Source organism: Dasypus novemcinctus, chromosome 24 (genome assembly GCF_030445035.2).
Source record: "Dasypus novemcinctus isolate mDasNov1 chromosome 24, mDasNov1.1.hap2, whole genome shotgun sequence".
Classification (NCBI taxonomy): Eukaryota; Metazoa; Chordata; class Mammalia; order Cingulata; family Dasypodidae; genus Dasypus; species Dasypus novemcinctus.
Window position 1 is genome coordinate 50,483,968 of NC_080696.1, and position 18,985 is coordinate 50,502,952.

The following is an 18,985-nucleotide window of genomic DNA, read 5'->3' on the forward strand; positions in this document are numbered from 1 at the left end:
GTCCATCTATCTCCTCATGGATGCCTAAGCAGCACCTCAAACGTCACACAGCCAAGAGAGAACTCAAAATCGCTTCTCTGGCCCTGAGCTGCGGCATTTACCTGCAATCCGCCTTCTCTTCTCCATCCACACCCTATCACCTTAGCCAGAACCACATCTATCTTCTCACCTTGCACTGGCCTCCCAGGTGGTTCCTCTGCCCCTGCCCTTGCTCCCCACAGCCCATCCTAACTCTCCGATTATTTCTCATCTCACCTGGAATAAAATCCACATTCCTGATCCTGGCTTCCCAAGCCCTGGGCCTCAGCTCCCTCCACCCCTGGTCAGCCCTGTGCTCCCCATACACAGCTTCCTTTCTGTTCTCCTTTACACCCCACAAGCTCCGGCCCAGCTCAGCGCCTTTGCCTCTGCTGTTCTCTCTGGAACGCTCTGCTGGGGGCTGGGGAGCGCCCCTCGGCTGCCACTCTCCTGTCCCGCAGGAATCAGGGCGGGGCCTGCCCAGCCCACCCGCGGCAACGCAGCCACCTCGGGGCCCAGCCCACCGCCTTCCCGGGTGCCCTGCCTAGCCTTCGGCACTGGCCGGTGGTTTCTCATTTTTCATCTCCCCCCTCCCCAAGAAAGTAAACTCCCCAAGAGCAAAACGCCTGCCTGCGTCTTCACCAGTGCCCAGCACATAGTAGGGCCGCAGTGCCTAAGTGTTGAGGGAACGTACGTTTGCATGAATCCACGCGAGGGTGAGTGTTCCGGGACTCGCCCTCCGTGTTCGCAGCCCGCAGCGACCCGCCTGCGCCCAGGCTCGGGGAACGGCGGGCGGGGGCCCCGCGGGCTCGGGCGGGCCGGGGGCGGGCCCGGGCGGCCCTGCGTCCCGCCTCCAGGCCCCGGGGGCCTGGGACGGCCGACGTGGCGGCGGCGGCGCTGCGGGCGGGCGCGGAGGGAGGGACGGAGGCCCGAGGCGGGCCGCAAAGTTTGTCGCGCGGCCGCGGCGGGGGCTCCGGCCCGGGGGATGCGCCCCCGGCGCGCCTCGGCGCCCCGCTCGCCATGGGTAAGTCCGCGGCTGCGCTGCGCGCGGGGGGCCCCGCCACCTCCCGGGGGCGCCCCCCGGCCCCCCGCAGGGCGCGCGCCCTCAGTACCCCGCCACCCCGCAGCACCCGGCCGGGTACCGCCTCCGCGGGGCCGAGCCCGGGACCGCAGGCCTTCGCGGGGGAGTCGCCCTTCCTTCCCCCCTACTTTCTGCCCGGGACAAAGTGACTCGACTGTGCTCCTTGCTGGATGCCGAGCGCCTGCCCCGGGCACTCGGGACCGCTTCAGTGTCTACACCAGCCTCCGAGGCCGGTGGGATTGCCCCCGCTTTACAGTTGGCTGAGCACCCCGTGCGCCAGACACTGTTCCAGGCCAGCGGGTGCCGCAGGGAGCAGGACCCACAGCACCCCTGCTCTTTGGTAGGCGACACCGAGGAGCCCGCAGGGACCTGGGAGGAGTCAGGGAGCTCGTGGCTACACGGAGCTAAGGTTTCTGCTTTTCTCTCTGGATTCAGAAGCCTCGGGAGACCATTAGGTCATTCGTTCTTTATTGAGTACCTACTGTGTGCCAGACGTTTGTTTAGGCCTTGGGGATTCCGCAGTGAACGAAATAGGCGACAACCCCCAGTCTGGTGGAGCTGATGTTCTCGGTTAGGTGCCGGGTAACTAGAAAAGGAATTGGGTAACTCCAGAGAGTGGTAGGTGCTGTGAAGGACATAAAAGGAGGTGGTGTGAAAGTCAAGGCCAAGGGAAGGAGGTCTTTAGGTAGGTAGGCAGGAGAGCTTGGAGCTGAGCCCTCGGCTTCTTAGAAAAAGCTGGCCTTGCCAACATCTGGGAGAAGAGCCTTCAGGTCCTGGCAAGGGCAAGAACAGGTGGGGAGAACAGCAAGGGCAAAAGTCCTGAAGCAGGAAAGAGCTGCTATGGTCCAGGCAGGTGTGGCTGAAGTACAATGGGCAAGGGGGAGAGGGGTCAGGAGGGAGGCCAGAAAGATGGGCAGGGGCCAGATCACACAGGATTTTGCATGCCAGGGTGAAATGTTCAAATGTTATGGGAAACTGGAGAAGAGTTTTAAGATAGGATTGGGGTATGTGATTTGTGTCCTAAAAGCTCACTCTGGGCTTTTAGGTGCACCACATACTAGTGCAGGCTTATGTGGTGGGTGTTATTATTGTTATACCCATTTATAGATGGAGAGGCTCAGAGAAGTTAAGTGAGTTGCCCAAGGCCACACAGCTATGGAGAAGACAAGCTGGAATAGAATCCAGCACCCCAGGCACTAATTACTCAACCTCTCAAGCTGTGCAGCACTCACCTCTCAAGCTGTGACCAAGTCACAGAGGCATGGCACAACTGCAGCCAATTTCAGCTCCAACTCCTAAGTCCATGCTTTTAACTACCACAGCACGGTGCCCTAGAGTTTAGGGGGAAACTGAGGCCCAGAGATGTCAAGGGCCTCCCAAGGACACTCAGGTTGGCCCTGTCCCCTTGCTCCTGCCCCTGCTATTCCTTGCTATCTCCTACATCAATTCAACAGCTATTTACTGAGCATCTTTCGTGGGCAGGACTGAGGCAGGATGGTGTTAAGGGGTACAAAACTGCCACCTAGATCACACTCCTTCCCAGGCTGTTCTTGCTGAAGCAGGACCCAGGTACTGGGCCCTGTATAAAGACCAGGGTTCAAGTCCCAGTTCTCCCGCTTCCCAGCTCCTCACATCCTGGGACAGATTCTCTGACCTTCAGTTCTCACCTGTAAATGGTCACTATAAAATACCCTCCACATAGGGGGACCGTGGGCATGATGGGAGTGAATGGACATAAAGTGCTTAGCTTCTCAAGTGCCGTGATAAATGGTCAATGAACATAAGCATATATTTATTTTTATCACACCTAACCTTTATCACACCTGTCAGAGAGCCCACTGTTCAAATCCCTGTTGTCACTTACCAGCTGGGTGACCTTGGGTCAACTACTTCACCTTTCTGTGCCTAGGGTGCTTCATGTGTAAAACAGGAATGACAGTAGCGCCTGTGCCATATGATTGTTGCAGGTAAGCCAGCTAATACAGGTGTGGCCCTAGAAGAGTGGTGGACCCCTAGTGAGTGCCCTGTCTCAGCTACTGCCCCTGCTGGGTGGTTTGGAAGGCAGTCACCTCCCTGCATAGTTTAATAAGGAAGACACAGAAACAAACTCCATTATGATGTGATCAAATAAGGGAGAATGCAGCTTGGTTGGAAGTGGATGTAGTTTGGAAATTGAGGAAGGTATAGTATAGACTGGGCCCCCCTCAAACTAGCTTAAACATAAAAAGGGTATTTATGGGTCCAATTGAAAAGTCCTTGGTTTCAGGCACAGTTGGACCCAAGAGCCCAGACATGTTGTCAAGAATCTCTTTCCCTCCTTCTCTAGCCCTTTTTCTTCCAGTGTCAGCTTCACTCTCGGGCAAGCTCTGCCCTCATCGGGGAAGATGGTCCCCTACCAGCTTAGCAACCCAGTGAACAGACACCCTGGCCAGCCCTCATTGGTCCAGCTGGTCACGTGCCATCACTGCTGCCAGGGCGTGGGAATCTGCTGATTGGTCTGATCTGGGGCACAGTGGCACAGGGCAGTGGTGGTGGTTCTTTCAGACTTACCTAGAATCTCTAATAACTGCAGTTGCTATTTGTGCCGCAGCAAACTTTTGAAAATGCCTTGCTCTGTTTGTCCTGAACCTGTTCTTATGATCCCTTTATAATTCCTGATGTTATTTGTGTTTTTCTTTTTTTACTTTGATCATACCTACCAAAGCTTAATCTGTTTTGTTAATCATGTCAAAGAACTAATTTTAGGTTTTGATAATCAACTATTCTGTTTGGTTGGGTTTTTCCCCCAATTTCATTATCTTCTGCTTTTATATTAATTAATTCCATATGCTTCTTTGGGTTAATTTTGTTGTAATTCTCCTCACTTCATCAATTGAAGGCTTAATTAATCTATTTTCTGGTTTCCTTGATTTTTGACAAAAAAGCTATCATTTTCACCAGGGTACCTTTTTTACTCCATCACACAGTTTTTATTATGGGGCTTTTATTCTCATTCATTTCCAGATATTGTTGGTTACTTCCATTTTATTTCCTCTTTTCCTTTTTTTTTAATTTTTAAAGATTTATTTTTTATTTTTTTCTCTCCCCTTCCCCACCCCCCCCTCCCCGCCAGTTGTCTGCTCTCTGTGTCCATTCGCTATGTGTTCTTCTGTGACCACTTCTATCCTTATCAGCAGCACCAGGAATCTGTGTTTCTTTTTGTTGCGTCATCTTGTTGTTTCAGCTCTCCGTGTGTGCGGCGTCATTCTTGGGCAGGCTGCACTTTCTTTTGTGCTGGGTGTCTCTCCTTACGGGGTGCACTCCTTGCCTGTGGGGCTCCCCTACGTGGGGGACACCCCTGCATGGCAGGGCACTCCTTGCACGCATCAGCACTGCGCGTGGGCCAGCTCCACACGTGTCAAGGAGGCCCGGGGTTTGAACCTTGGACCTCCCTCGTGGTAGGCGGATGCCCTATCCATTAGGCCAAGTCCACTTCCTTTATTTCCTCTTTATCCCAAGTAATTTAGATGAGTGTTTTAAATTTTCAGATGAATAGTTTCGAATTTCTTGTTTGTTTGTGGTGGTGGTTTTGCCTTTTGTTTTTTGTTTTTTTTTCCTTACCTTTCTGAATGAAAACTGGATGTTTAAAAAAAAAAAAAAGCCTGTCTGAAATGCCAGAAGAAACAGGCTATTTGCTGTTTGTGTTGCTATTTGGCACACTCCCCTTTCCCCAGATCTGCAGGAAAGAGTGCAACGAGGTCAGCATCTTATGCTCTTAACACTAGGTGTTGCAGAGAGATGTTCCTTTGAAAGGAAGCTTGTGTCGTCTTAACCAAATCTGGAAATGGGCAGGAGGACCAGGTGGTAATAACGATGATGGCAATTCTCCGTGAGCACACCTCCTACGTGCCAGTAGCCTTTTTCCTCTGAACTCCTCCAACAGGAAAGGATTTTATTAGTCCTCATTTAATAGATAAGAGAAGTAGAGTGCAAGTCTGAAATCAAATCCTGTATTTATTTATTTATTATCAGCCTATTTCCACTACAATGTCAAATTTTTGGTACCACCAATGTATTTCCAGCTCCAAGAACAAAGTCTAGCATTTGTAGATGCCAGATAATTTTTTTGAATGATTGGATGGATGGATGAGTACATGGATAGATATATGAGTATGTGGGATGGAATACAATGTGGTGAATGGATGAATGGATGGATTTGTGGATAGTTGGATCAATAATTGATGGATGGTTGGGTGGATGGAGGAAGGGAGGAAGGAAGAGCTGGATGGATGGATGAGTGAAAGGATGGAATAGATGGATGGAAAAATGGAAGGGTGGATGGATGGATGGATGGATGGATGGATGGATGGATGGATGGATGGGTGGATGGATGGATGGATCTGACAGAGGACCATTCTGAACTCTGTCCTTGTCACTTTTGTCTTCCAGGCCATCCCCCACCTATCCTACCCCTGTGTGCCTCTGTGTCTTTGCTGGGCGGCCTGACCTTTGGCTATGAGCTGGCTGTTGTTTCAGGTGCCCTGCTGCCACTTGAGCTTGACTTTGGGTTAAGCTGCTTGGAACAGGAGCTCCTGGTGGGCAGCCTGCTCCTGGGAGCCCTCCTTGCCTCCCTGGTGGGAGGCTTCCTCATCGACCGCTATGGCAGGAAACAAGCCATCCTCGGAAGCAACTTGGTGCTATTGGCAAGCAGCCTCAGCCTGGGCCTGGCTGGCTCCCTGGCCTGGCTGGTCCTGGGCCGCTCAGCAGCTGGTTTTGCCATCTCCCTCTCCTCCATGGCCTGCTGTATCTATGTGTCAGAGCTGGTGGGGCCACGGCAGCGGGGATTACTGGTGTCCCTCTACGAGGCAGGCATCACTGTGGGCGTCTTGCTCTCCTACATGCTCAATTATGCACTGGCCAGTGCCCCCTGGGGATGGAGGCATATGTTTGGCTGGGCTGCTGCGCCTGCTCTCCTACAATCCCTCAGCCTCCTCTTCCTCCCCACTGGTGCAGGTGACAGTGCAGCCCACAAGGACCTCATCCCTCTCCAGGGAGGTGAGGCTACCCTGCTGGGCTTGGGGAGGCCCAGGTACTCCTTTCTGGATCTCTTCAGGGCACGGGATAACATGCGAGGCCGGACCACAGTGGGGCTGGGGCTGGTGCTTTTCCAGCAGCTAACCGGGCAGCCCAACGTGCTGTGCTATGCCTCCACCATCTTCCGCTCGGTGGGCTTCCACGGGGGGTCCTCAGCTGTGCTGGCCTCTGTGGGGCTTGGCGCCATGAAGGTGGCGGCTACCCTGACTGCTCTGGGGCTGGTGGACCGGGCGGGCCGCAGGGCCCTGTTGCTGGCTGGCTGTGCTCTCATGGCCCTGTCGGTCTGCGGCATTGGCCTTGTCAGCTTTGCCGTGCCCATGGTCTCAGGCCCAAGCTGCCTGGCCATCCCCAATGCCACCAAGCTGCCTGGCCTCGCTGGGGACCCTGGGCTGCCGACAGCCTCACCTCTGCTGCCACTGCCAAGAGCGCGTGAGAACCAAGGGGAGCCAGTCTTGTCAACCTCTGAGAAACCCAGGCCATACCCAGGAGCCCCCCCAGGTCCTCCCCTGCCTGCCCTGAGCACTGCCTCCCTGCCACCCCTTCCTCCTGCCCCAGAGCACCCACTGCTGCGCTGGACGGCACTGGCCTGCATGCTGGCCTTTGTGAGCGCCTTCTCCTTTGGATTCGGACCAGGTGAGTGGGTGTGTCCTTGCAGGTAATTCTGGAGACTTCTATCTGCTACAGCTTGGGGCTGTATCAGTCCAGGTCTCAGAAGGGGCAAAAGAGATGGCTTTGCCAGGAAGCTGAGGAAACTTAAGCTTCAGGGCTCCTCACTCACTTGCACTTGCTCCTTCCCAGGGCCTGTGCTGAATTTTGTTTGTAATTTTTCTCTTAAAAAGGGTCCCCAAATTGTTTAAGTTCCAGGCCTCATAGGACTTGGGTCCACTCCTGGATGGCATCTGACATGGGATTACTTCAAAGGGACTTGCGGAATAGGGTGCTCCACCCTCCTGATTTGCCCAGCACCACCAGGTCCTAGCACTGAAGTGTCCCGGGGAAGCCCTCAGCCCTGGCAAACCTGGGAGGGCCTCCTACAGGGGGGTGGGGGAAGCTTGGGGACAGTGTGGTGGCAGGAGCCACTGCTGGGAGGTGGCCCCTCTACCATGTCTGGCCCCGGTCCCCAGCCTCAGCCCAGGGCTCTCCCTGTTCTCCCCTCCTAGTGACCTGGCTTGTCCTCAGCGAGATCTACCCCGTGGAGATCCGAGGGCGAGCCTTCGCCTTCTGCAACAGCTTCAACTGGGCCGCCAACCTCTTCGTCAGCCTTTCCTTCCTCGACCTCATCGGTGAGTCCTCTGACCTAATCCCTTGGCCCAAAATCTTCCGGAGCCAGGGCTTCCCTATCAGCCGGGCTGTACGTGATGAGCTTAGAACAGGAGGGGAAATTTTTGTCATGGGTCTGAAAAAAGGCGGGCCGTTGGCGTCAAGCACAGCTGATTGAGAGGCTCGGAGTCAACCTGCGACGTTCACTCCCCCTCGCCTCTGCTTGTCCTCTGTGGGTTTGGTTCTCGGGCAGGCCCCACCTCCGCGGGCCAAGATGGCTCCCAGCAGCCGGGCGGAAGGACAGCGAGTGCGCGAGATACTTGGTCTATCTGTCATTGGCTCTGCAGGGTCACGTGCCCACCCCTGGCCAATCACTGTGGCTGGGGGGAGGGACCACTTCCACCCGCGGAGCAAGGGGGTGGAGACGGCCACAACCAACCCTGTGACTGGAAGTGGGTGTGGGGTGATTTCCCCTAAGGAAAACTAGGGTGCAGGTGTCAGAAAATGGGAGAGGAGGAGAGGTTAGGAGGCGCAGACCACAGACAATGTAGCTTGCAAAGCTTCTGCCTCATTCGGGGCCCCAGAAGTGGAGAGGGCTGCCAGTTACTGTCACACTTGGGAGAAGAAGCTGAAGGAGGGCAAGAGCCGCAGTGTCCATTTCTCCTGCCTGCAGAAAGCCTTCTCTGATTGGGGGGAAGGAGAGAGGGCGCTGCGGGATCTGGAGACCGAGGTGTGGGGGCGGGCTCCTCCCCCACCCCCACCACAAATCCTTTCTCTTCTCTGTGGCCCACAGTCTCCACTCTAAAGCAGGAGAATTTTTCAGATTTTCCTATTTTTACCAACAAAACTAGTCTTCACATAAAACTTGTACAGAAGCTCAACAGCAGTGCCTCAGACAACATCCAGAACCACTGGAACGTGATGTAAAATCCTCCAAGCCAAATAACGGGTAATAGCTTACACTCAGTACTGGCAGAAACTTATGTGAGATCAGCAGTTGCAGGACCCCCAACGTTTACTTTGTCCTTAACCAGCTCAAACCCGGTCATGCCCTCTTGCCAGCAGGACGTTCTTCTCAGATCTAGTTTGGGTGACACCCCCTCCTCTTACCTAACATTCACACCCAGTCAGAAGCAGTAGTGGAAAGGACATGGGCCCAGGCCACTGGTCTGCGGGGCCTTGGTCCTCTGGGTCCCAAAGTGGGTGGGGTTCCTTCTCCATGGGCCCCAAGCCCGGCTCTTAGGGTTCAGTTATTTTCCATTCCCTGCAGCCAAGTACCTCCTCCTCTGAGGAGAGTCACCTCTAGGGGGCTGTGGGAAGCAGTGGTAGAAGAACCTTCCTTCCATGCCAGTCTCCCACTGTCAGTCTTAGGGAATCCAAGCTTCTCCCTGCTGCCTCCATCTTCAAGTATTTTCCTTAATGTGGAAGGTGTGAGAGAGTGGATGGGAGAAAGAAAGGGGGAAAATAAGGAAGGGAGGGAGAAAGGGGAGAAGGAAGAAGTGGGTGACATGGGCAAGGTAAGCATTATCAACCCGTTTTCATAAATGGGGAGGTACAGCCTTCCCAAGTCTAGCCAGCGAGTCAGAAGACTAGAACCCAGCCCTCCTGACTCCCAGCCCAGTGCTCTCCCAGCTGGTGCAGTGATCAAGTAGAGGTCAAGCTGTTTGGGAGGTGGCTTGGAGGATGTGGCCATGGCTGTCAGACGTGAAAATGGTGTCCAGATTGTGGCTTGTGCTTCCTTCATGGCCTCCTTTCTCTGCCTCAGGTTGACTGACTTCACAGGAGGCAGCAGCACCGTCAGGGCCTGGGCCTCTGGCCCTGAAAACCTATCCCCGACCTGAAATCCAGGAAGAGGGAGAGGCTGGGGTGCTGAGTCCCCACCTGACCTAGCCATGGCTTCTGTCCTCCCACCTGAACCGGTCAGATGCAGGCCAGACTCAATTCCCCGAATGCTCAATTCACAGAATGACCAATTCGTGGAATTTCCGAGGATTGTTTTTCAGAGCCTAGCTCTGCCAAGGCTGCGTCCCTGCAGCTGTTTGCTGCTGAGTTGGCTGTCTTTTTCCTCAGGTCACATTTCCAGGCCGAGCACCCACTGGTTAGGGTTTTAGATGTGGACACACCATCTTTCCCGTCAGTACAAGTGGCCGTCTCTCTGTTTTGTGGACTTGACCCTGTCCTTTCCCTGCCTTTGGGATAACCTCCTGCTGTAGGTACTTATCTGACAGCTTTTGAGAAATATGCAGCAACTCTGCAAATTGACCGTTTAGAGAATTCACTGTTGGTGAACTGATGTTTGAAGCTTGACCTAGAACCAGTCAGTTGGCCCAGGCTAGGGGGCTGGAGTCTTCAGCTCCCCTCCTCCCCTGACTCCCATCCTTCCCCCACCCCACCGCGCACACACACACACTCCCGCCTTCCTGTTCTCAGGTGCCATTGGCTTGAGCTGGACCTTCCTGCTCTACGGGCTGACTGCTGTCCTCGGCCTGGTCTTCATCTATTTATTCGTCCCTGAAACCAAAGGGCAGTCGTTGGTAGAAATAGACCAGCAGTTCCGAAGGAGATGGTATGTGGCTCAGGAGTTTAACCCTTGTGCTTTCTCTTTGCAGAGAGAGCTTTTTCTCTTCTTCCTATCTCTTTTACCGCCTGGACACTGAGTCTTATCCTGTTTTCTACACATCTATTTTTCTTGAGTTATTTTGTGTCTTTCTACAACAGAGTTTCATTTGACTTTAAGGCCCCTCTCACAGGAAATTTAAAATCATGTAACCCTAGAATCATAAAAGATGATTCTAGGAGAGTGGAATCTTAAAAACCACGGACTGTTAGAGTGATAGAATCTTGAAGAAACAAAACATTATAACTGTGGCCTTTTAGAACCACATACATAGAACTGTGGGCTTAACCCATTCTTTGTGTGTATATTTTTGAAGTCTCTACTGTGTGTGAGGATTGCTCTGGGCCTCGGAAAGTATGGTGGAGAATAACAGCCACGAGATCTTCTTTCCCTCTGAGCCTCCATTCTAGTGGGGAAGAGGGACAGAAAATAAATAAGCCAACAAACCAGAAGCAAGAGCATTTCAGCTAGTGATGTGTGGTGAGAATTTGAGTAAAATGTATTGAGAGGGCCACCTTGGCAGCGAGAGTGACAGGGGGACAGGAGATTGTGGCTAAATTGCAGCGGGTGGCCTAAGAAAGCAGGCCTCTCTGAGGAGGTGCAGTTTAAGATGACACATTAGTGAGAAGGAGGCAGCCACGTACAGATGAGGGGAAGCTGCGTTCCAGGCAGAGGCCACAGTAAGTGCAAAGGCCCTGAGGTTGGAGCCGCTCTGGCATGTGCAAGGAACAAGGAGGCCAGTGTGAGCGAGGCAGGAGGAGCTCAGACGTGGGTAGGAACTAGATCCTGTGACACCTTCAGATCATAGAGAAAAGTTCACAATCTTAGAATCATGGGATTTTAGCCTGTTCAAAGAAGAAAAGAGTGAAATGGGAGTGTCAGAAGGGACCTCAAAGTGCTATAATTCTCAGCCTGGTTGACAGTGAGACCCAGGTACCTCTTATAGTGAAGTAGAGGTCACCAGTTCCTGACTGCCTGTTTTATTCTTGGGAGGCCCTAAAAGAGTAAAATAAAAATTATTCTGAACTGAGTTGGAACTTGCCTGCCATGCCCCACTCCGATCCGGCCTTTGAAGCTGTGCAGAGGGAGACTGATGTCAGTACCTCTAACATGTCCCACCCCAGGTCTGTCAGCTCAGCAGTCCAGTTTTGGGGATGACACCTTTGACAGGCCCCTCACCTACCTGGCTGTGTTTATGAGGAAAGAGATTTGGCCACCCGAAAGTCCACGTGCAGGCCGGGGTGGCAGCTGTGCTCCTTGAGGTCGCGCTGGGCCCCAGCTCCCTCTAGTGGCTCCATCATCCCTTCCATACTACCTTTGTGTGGCCCCAGATGGCGTGCTACCACGTCTGTGCTCCTGCCGGTAGGAAGGGGTGGGGGAGAGGAGGGTGCAACCCAGAAGTTGCCCACCTGACTCTTGCTCGCATCCCCGTGGACAGAACTTGGCCACACCCAGCGGCAAACCAAGGGTGCTATTAACAGACTTGAGTAGGGAGCCACTTGGAATTTCGGCCGTCCTGGCTCCCTTGGGAAAGACTGTGCGACAAGGAGCCAAGGAGCAGAGGGGCAGGTGGAAGCCAGCTTTGGGGTAAGGCAGGATGTGACTGCAGCTGAGGTGGGCGTCAGGCTGGACCTGGGTGCTCGGGGCCCAGGCCACACGGGGGAGCCGAGGCCCTGGCCTCAGGAGGACAGGACGGCAGGGGCTTTGGCAGTGTGTCTAGGCGGTTCTCTATTCAGGGGAATCATCACTCCAGTTCCTAGAGTTGGGGAGACCTCTGATGTCAGAGATCACAGGGAGAAAAAAAGAAACTCAATCTTGAGGAGCGCAGGACCAGAGAAGGTCCAGGGATTTTGACAGCGGGAACTGACCGGACAGTCTTTTCAGTACCCGCCATTTTCAGTTCTTCACTTGCCCCATACAAGGCACATTCCCAGGAGGACATCTGATTGGCCAGGGCTGGCGTATGTGCCCACCCCTCACACACACTCCCTTGGCTAGGATAGGGCAGGGTTCCTTGATTGACAGTACTACCAAGACCTCCTGCAACGGGGCATTTCCCCAAGGAAAAGGGAGAATGGATGGTGGACAGTGCCTGTGTCCACTGCTGCGGGCTTGCTTCTCACTTCCCCATGCCTCAGATGGGCTTGTTGGAAATGGGGGTGTACATCTTATAGGTCCAGTGCCCTAGCTCCTTTAGGGGCACAAAGCTTCATAACAGGGACTCACAACCTCTCCTAATCACTGGTTGCCATCAAGTTGTTCCTTTTGCTTTCTCAGCAGGTTACTTAGGTTCAAAAGAGACCTTTCCATCCTCATGTGTGATATAATCACAAAAAGAAATTTCTGAAGTCCCTGTTCTAGCCTAACTTCTCAGGAATGCACTCAACAAATAATTCCAAGGGCCAGCTAGGAGCCGGGCATGCTTCTAGGGTCTGGGGACAGACTGGTGACCAAGACCCTGTCTCCAGATTCAGGAGGAAGTACATTTTAATGTACAGGGTGGAGGCAGACTTCACAACATGTAAATACATAAATAAAACAACCCCAGATCTGGAGTTACAGCATGAAGATAATAAAGCAGGTTAAGCTGTCAGAGAGTGAGCAGTGGACTTGGGGGCAGGGGTTACTCTCACTCAGGTGTGTGAAGGGTGCACCCCCGAAACGGTGTACAGAGAGTTCTCCGCAAGCACAGGGACATTTTTGTGTGTCTGTTCACTGCCCTGTTCCCAGGGCCTAGAGCCGGGCCCAGCACCTCACAGGGGGGTCAGTGCCTTCATTGAATGAATGAAGGGATGTCAAGGAAGACCTCTCTGAGCAGATGACAGAGGAGCTAAGACCTGAATGATGAGAGAAAAAAAAACAGCCATTTCAAGAGCTGGAAGAAAACGTTCTAGGCCGAGGGAACTGGGAGAGCAAACACCCTGCAGTGGGAACAAATTGGGTATTTTGAAGAAAGAACCAGGTGGCCAGAGTGTGATGAGCCAGCAGCGGTGGAGGGAGATGAGGCTGGAGGCGCCGCTCGTGCAGGAGGGAGTCGGAGTGGTGATGGGGAAGAGGAGCTCCTGGAAACTTCTGGGCAGGGGAGTGGCTCTGCCTGTGGAGGGGAGAACAGGCTGGAGGGGGTGGGGGCAGACGCAGGGAGACCAGGGGGGAGCTGCTGAGTAGTCCGGGGAAGAGGAGATGGAAATGCACTTGAAGTCTGCAGGCAAGAAGGGCTGGAGTAGGGGTGGAGGCCGCAGGGGAGGGTCTCCTCCCATCTCCCTGGGGCAGAGCCTCTGCCCTACACCCTCTGACCCTGCCCGCTCTCCATCTGGCAGGTTCGCCCTGAACTTCCACCCCAGGCCGAGCTCGGCTGGTGTCCAGTACAGCCGCCTCGACATCTCCACGGGCTCTTGAGGAGTCTGTCTGCTCTGAAGATGCTGGAACCATGGCCTGAGCAGATGATCTCCAGCTTCCTGCTTGCCTGGGCCCCAGAGTACAAGTTCTGAGGTTCTTCAAGAGTCACCCCTCCCGGAGGAGGTCGCTTGTGCTGGGGAGAAGGGATGAAAGTCTGAGAATCCAGGCTCAGGCTCTGAGGGCTTCTGAAGACCAGCCTGTGCTCTCCAGTTCCTGCACCTGGAGCGTCTCTGCGGCGCTTAAAAAGGGGACAGCTTTTGGAGGCTTTGTTGCACCACGGGCTTTCTCAGAGGACCTCTAGGGCACCAATCCTGGTATGGCATCCCTCCAAGGGTCACCCCTAAATCCAGCTGAGGACCCCATCTTCTCCACTCTTTATTTCCATCAGGACCTTCTGGTGAGGGGAGGCTGCTTTTTCACTCCTATCCCAGTTGTGTTCATCCCCTTGATACCTCTTATTCAGAATATTTATCATTCCCCACCAACTCAAACTGGTTGGTAGGAGGCCTGAGTTCTCATCATTTCTGCTGGTGTCACTGATTCATGGCCATGGGCGTCAGTTTCCCCTCTCTGGACCTGAAATTGAGGAAGGCTAGAAATCAGGGCTTGCTCTATTTTTACCTTGATATTCCAGACTTAAGGAAGTGATGGTTAAAATGTTAGTAATGCTGATTAAACTTGAAAGTGGGTTGTGTCTATAGGTGTTACATTGTAAATGGCACAGAAATCTGGGGAAGTAATCTTCCAGTATTCAAGCACTGCTTATCCGATTCAGCAAACAAGTTGCTCATGTCATTGATGAAGTAAAACCCTGTCTACTTGTTTTATTTCTGTCTTATTAATATAAACAGAACATCAGCCAATATTCCTGTCAGACCTACACTCGTTCATCCAGGAGGTGAGTGACTTCTTTGCTGAGTGGTATGGTTACCATGCAGTTATTCGCCCTCTAATGTGGTCAGATTGTGGCTAAAGTTCAATAATAGTTGACTCAAATGCCAATCCCTGACCCCACGCCTCCTCTCAGCATCTGTGAACTGCTTCCTGCCATCACTTTCCTCTGTGCCCAACCTCGAACCCATGTCCCAACCTTATCGATCCCATGCACACAATCTGTTGGGCACTTGACAATGCTAAGCCTGGATTAACGTAAACACCTTCCTTCTCTCTGCTTGCACGTGGGCTGTGAATGTTGCAGGAGAAAAGTCATACAACCTGAAAAACATGTTTCACTTGAAATCCGTCCTGAACTCAAGCCTCAGACTGACCCTCCAAACCATCTCCACAGGGTCCCAACTTGGCAATTTCCTACCTTTTCCTCAAAACCTCTCCCATCCCTTTTATCTCCCTCACCCTCAGCTGATACCCTTGCCTCATAGTTCACTGAATCAGTAGATGTTCTCAGAAGTGAGGCAGAGGCTGTTATTAGCCCCCTGGTACCTGTCTTCCTTTTCATGCCTGGTGAAAGAGCCTGGACGTTAACTAGGCACACAGATGCCCAGACTAAACAGAACATTTCCCAGCTTCCTTTCTAGCCAGATGTGGCCATGGGACCAAGCTTACACCAACATGAGTGAGCAAAAGTGATGCGTACAACATCCAGGCACACTCAGGGACAGAGAAGACCAATTGTCCCCCGAATACACACTCATTTTCTCCCTTTTTGTAATAGGGACCCTTTTGTTCTAGCTGAATATATCACCACCCAGCTAGAGAGACATTTCCCAGCATCCCTCATTGCCAGAAGGGGCCACGTGACTAAGTTCTGGCCAGTGGGGTGTGAGCAGAGTGATGTGTGCATCTCCTTTGAGCCATGTCCCTCAAGGGAAGCTTCTAGGGCTAAACTTGCTTTTCTCCCTTCCTGGAGGCTGGAAGGAGCATGTGGTAGCCAGCTTCAACCAGGCAGTCAAGGACAAGGGCATGGTAGAGCAACAAAACAGGAGGTCCCTAGGTCCGTGGGACTAATTTATGGAACTAATTCACCTATTGATTCTGGGTCGGCATCTACCTCTGGCCTGTCACATGAGCAAGGAATGAGCTTCTCTCTTATTAAAGCATCCTTATTTCAGAGACTCGGTTCCAGCACCTTGGCCTGTGACCTAACTAATACAGGCCTATTCCCATTACCTGCAATGAACCTGTGATAGGGAACCCTCCTGGCCTACACAGGGAAAATACCCTAGGCCTGGTGGGGCATCAGTACCAGGAGCTAGGACGGCTGGCGACTCCCCAGAGCAGAGCTGCCATGCCAGCCCTGAACACTGCACGAGAGAGAAATCACCTCTGACTTGAAGCCACTGCTATTTTACGTGTCTGCCGCTTGCAGCCAAACTCAGCCTGGCCAAGGCAGAGGTCCAGTATCCAAACTACAGATCTGCCCCTTATCTCTCCCACCTTCTCCTCCGCCCTCCTCCTGCAATAATCCAGCCCCTTTACTTGGATTGCAGAAGAGAAGCTGTAGTAGTCTGCCTAAGGGCTGCCAGTGCAAAGTATCAGAAATTTGTTCACTTTTATAAAGGGTATTTATTTGGGATAGAAGCTTTAAGGCCCTAACTCAAGGTTGCTTTCTCAACCAAAGGCAGTTGCCATGTGTTGCAGCAAGATGGTCGCTCATCTCTGGCTGTTCTCTCCTTTCCCCTCTGGGCTCCCTCTTCCACTTGAGGCTCCATGGGCCCAGCCTCTTGAGGCTTCTTGCTTAAGCGATGTCCTTTTTCTCCTGGCATAGCACTTGCTTCTTTCTGGGCCTCTTATATCAGTCTCGGCTTTCTTCCCAAGTCAGCTATACGCTATCAGGCAAAATGGTTCATGTCTTCCCGGGGCTTTAGATGTTTGAAACTTCTCCTTACTGTCACATGGCAGAATCAAAAAATGACAGCTCTCTCTTCCTTGTATGTCTTCTTGAGTGAGTATCCATTTATATCAGACTCAGCAAGGGGGTAGAGACTCAACCTGAGCCATGCTCATTGATGTGGTCAAATCAAAAAAGCCCTAACTGGGAAGCGGACTAGGCTCAACGGATAGAGCGTCTGCCTACCACATGGGAGGTCCAGGGTTCAAACCCAGGGCCTCCTTGACCCTTGTGGACCTGGCCCACATGCAGTGCTGATGGGCACAAGCAGTGCCATGCCATGCAGGGGTGTTCCCTGCGTAGGGGAGCCCCATGCCCAAGGACTGTGCCTCGTAAGGAGAGCTCCATAAGGAGAGCTGCCTGGCATGAAAGAAAGTGCAGCCTGCCCAGGAGTGGCACCGCATGCACGGAGAGCTGATGCAGCAAGATGACACAACAAAAAAAAAGACCCAGAATCCAGGTGCTGCTGACAAGAATAGAAGCGGACACAGAAGAACACACAGCAAATGGACACAGAGAACAGACAACTGGGGGAGGGGGAAAAGGGGAGAGAAATAAATAAAAATAAATCTTAAAAAAAAAAAAAGCCCTTACTCAGTCCTAACAGGTAATCTAATCAAAAACACTTCAGCTGGTTATAATGCAATCAAAGGGTATCACACCCAGAGGAATAGATTAGTTTACAAACATAATCTTTCTCTTTTTGGGATTCATAAATAATCTCAAACTGCCAAAGCTGCCATCACCTCATTACCCCTTGGTGAGCTCTCTGTCTTCTAAATCATCAACCTCACTTTCTGTTGGATCATGCCAAGCCCCTTGTGTATTTCCTCCATGGCACTTCCTGTGCCTTGCCATCATTTTATTGAAGTGTATGTATACTAGAATTAGAATTGCTATCCCTCCGTCTCTCCTTCCCTTTACTCCCTCCATCCATCCTTTCCAAAAATAATTTGATTGGAAGTGGGATCCTGGGCTAGTTATCCTCTATTTGCCCCATAAATTTACATTCCACCTCTCTCCACCTGCTCTGCACCTCTGTAGGCCAACCTGTGTGGGCGATGCCAATGGGCCACCTGGGCTTTGGCTCCTGGGTGGGTTTGGAGCCCCAGTGATTGACTGTAGGGAAAGAGGAGAGTGAGGGGGAACACTTCTTCCAGGTTTGGGTAACTCCACTTGCCACTCGCCCTTTCAAGCCTCAGGATGGTGATACTCCACCTTTACTTACCTGGGGGCACTTGTGGTTTCCCCACATCCTTTCACTTTGTAGTTAATGCCTCAGTTAACACTTTGTAAACAGTGCCTTTATAAACTTTCCCCAGATCACCCAATTTGAGTGTTCTCAGACGTGTATGGGTTCAGATTCTCAGTTGCCAATAGCAGTATTTCCTTAGCTAGTTTAAGCAAAAAGGAACTTAATAAGGGATATTACACAATTTACTGAATTTCTAGGTGGGGCAGAGAAGCAGGTTTAGAAGGTATGCAGGCAGGAGTAGCACCCCAACCTGTCAAGACTGTCCCCGGTGGAGACCCCTCTGCTACCATTGCCCTGCCCATATTGTGCAGCTTCCTCTGCCAATGCTGGGCCACAGATGTCACTGCTAGAACCTCCATCGGTGCTGCCTCTGGAAGCTGGATGCTTCTGTCAGAGATGACTTCCCCAGGGCATTTGCTTCTTGGCATCACTGGTTTTTTAATTATGGTCTTACGTAGGTGCATCTGATTGGTGGAATTATGTCACATGACTCCCCTAGCTGCAAGCGTTGCTGGGAAAGCACAATTTTGTCTTTTACCTGGAGCAGGAAAACAGGCTCATAAAATAGAAAATGCCCCAAACATAGGAAAGGCATTTAGAGATTCTGGGCAGCCCCCCAAAATGACAAATACACCAGGGGTAGGCACAACGAGAAGTGTGAGATGGGGACAGTTTCTGCTGGTGCTGTACTCTTTGCTTGTCAGCCACTTGGCAGCCTTAGCAGGGGCAAGCATCAGGGATAAAAGGAGCTGCAAGGGTGGGTGAAGAGGGTGGGGAAAGAGGACAATGAGGGCATTTCCAAGCAGGAGCAGCTGAAGCACAGGGTCAGACAGGGGGGCCTGGAGGCACTTGACCTGCGTGTTGGGGGACCCAGTCCCTCTGCTGCAGCCTTGGAAGGGCTGAGCCGGGGTTTGCTTTCCTGCTGGGGTTGCAACGCCCTTCTGTTCCTGTCTTCAATTACAAAGCCTTCCCGACTGATGTCTCTTATTTTCATTGTAAGTGACAGAAAACCAACCTGAACAGTTGGAAGCAAAAGGAGAGTTTATTGGCTCCTATGTAGAAAGAGTCCAGGGGTGGACTTCAGGCACGAACCTGCAGAGGCTCAAGATCAACAGGAATTGGACTCGCTCCATCTACTGCCTCTGCTTTCTGCTGGGACGCTTTTTGTCTGAGAGCACTTCCCTCAAGCTGACAACCCTTCACACTGACATTCTGCTGACTGAGCAGCCCCAGAGGAAAGAGGCTCCGGGGCCTGACTTACATTTTGAGCCTGTCACTGTGACTGTTTGACCGCTTTGCTACACTTGAAGAGCACGGGGTAAGAGTCAGCTTCTGCTCCCCAATCAGTCTGTGCTCAGAGCCAGGGGCCACCAGTGCCTCGTCCACATCCACCCGACACCACCCATCACCTGCCCTTGGTGGCCCCAAAGAGAAGGA

At 52.5% G+C, this 18,985-nt stretch overlaps 1 protein-coding gene across 4 annotated transcripts; it reads left to right on the top strand.

Annotated features, from left to right (window-relative positions):
- Positions 1–616: 616 nt before the first annotated feature.
- On the top strand, positions 617–16,879 carry SLC2A10 (solute carrier family 2 member 10). Of its 4 annotated transcripts, none has more exons than XR_011647345.1 (5): positions 617–734; positions 5,528–6,805; positions 7,333–9,645; positions 9,863–9,998; positions 13,367–16,879. XR_011647345.1 is itself a non-coding variant. In XM_004469952.4 (5 exons), the coding sequence occupies exons 1-5, from the start codon at positions 719–721 to the stop codon at positions 13,443–13,445; spliced, it is 1,632 nt and encodes a 543-aa protein (XP_004470009.2). In that variant the 5' UTR covers positions 638–718; the 3' UTR covers positions 13,446–16,879. The 4 variants fall into 4 exon arrangements, 3 of the variants coding, with proteins under 3 accessions (XP_058143162.1, XP_004470009.2, XP_058143161.1); XM_004469952.4 differs by having other exon boundaries at positions 638–734; positions 7,333–7,455; XM_058287178.2 differs by lacking the exon at positions 617–734 and adding an exon at positions 907–1,042 and having other exon boundaries at positions 7,333–7,455.
- The last annotated feature ends 2,106 nt before the right edge of the window (positions 16,880–18,985 follow it).

Coding starts and splice junctions, on each gene's coding strand:
- SLC2A10 (XM_004469952.4), top strand. Junction 6,806..7,332: donor CTCCTTTGGATTCGGACCAG/GTGAGTGGGTGT, acceptor CTCCCCTCCTAG/TGACCTGGCTTGTCCTCAGC. Junction 9,999..13,366: donor CAGCAGTTCCGAAGGAGATG/GTATGTGGCTCA, acceptor TCCATCTGGCAG/GTTCGCCCTGAACTTCCACC.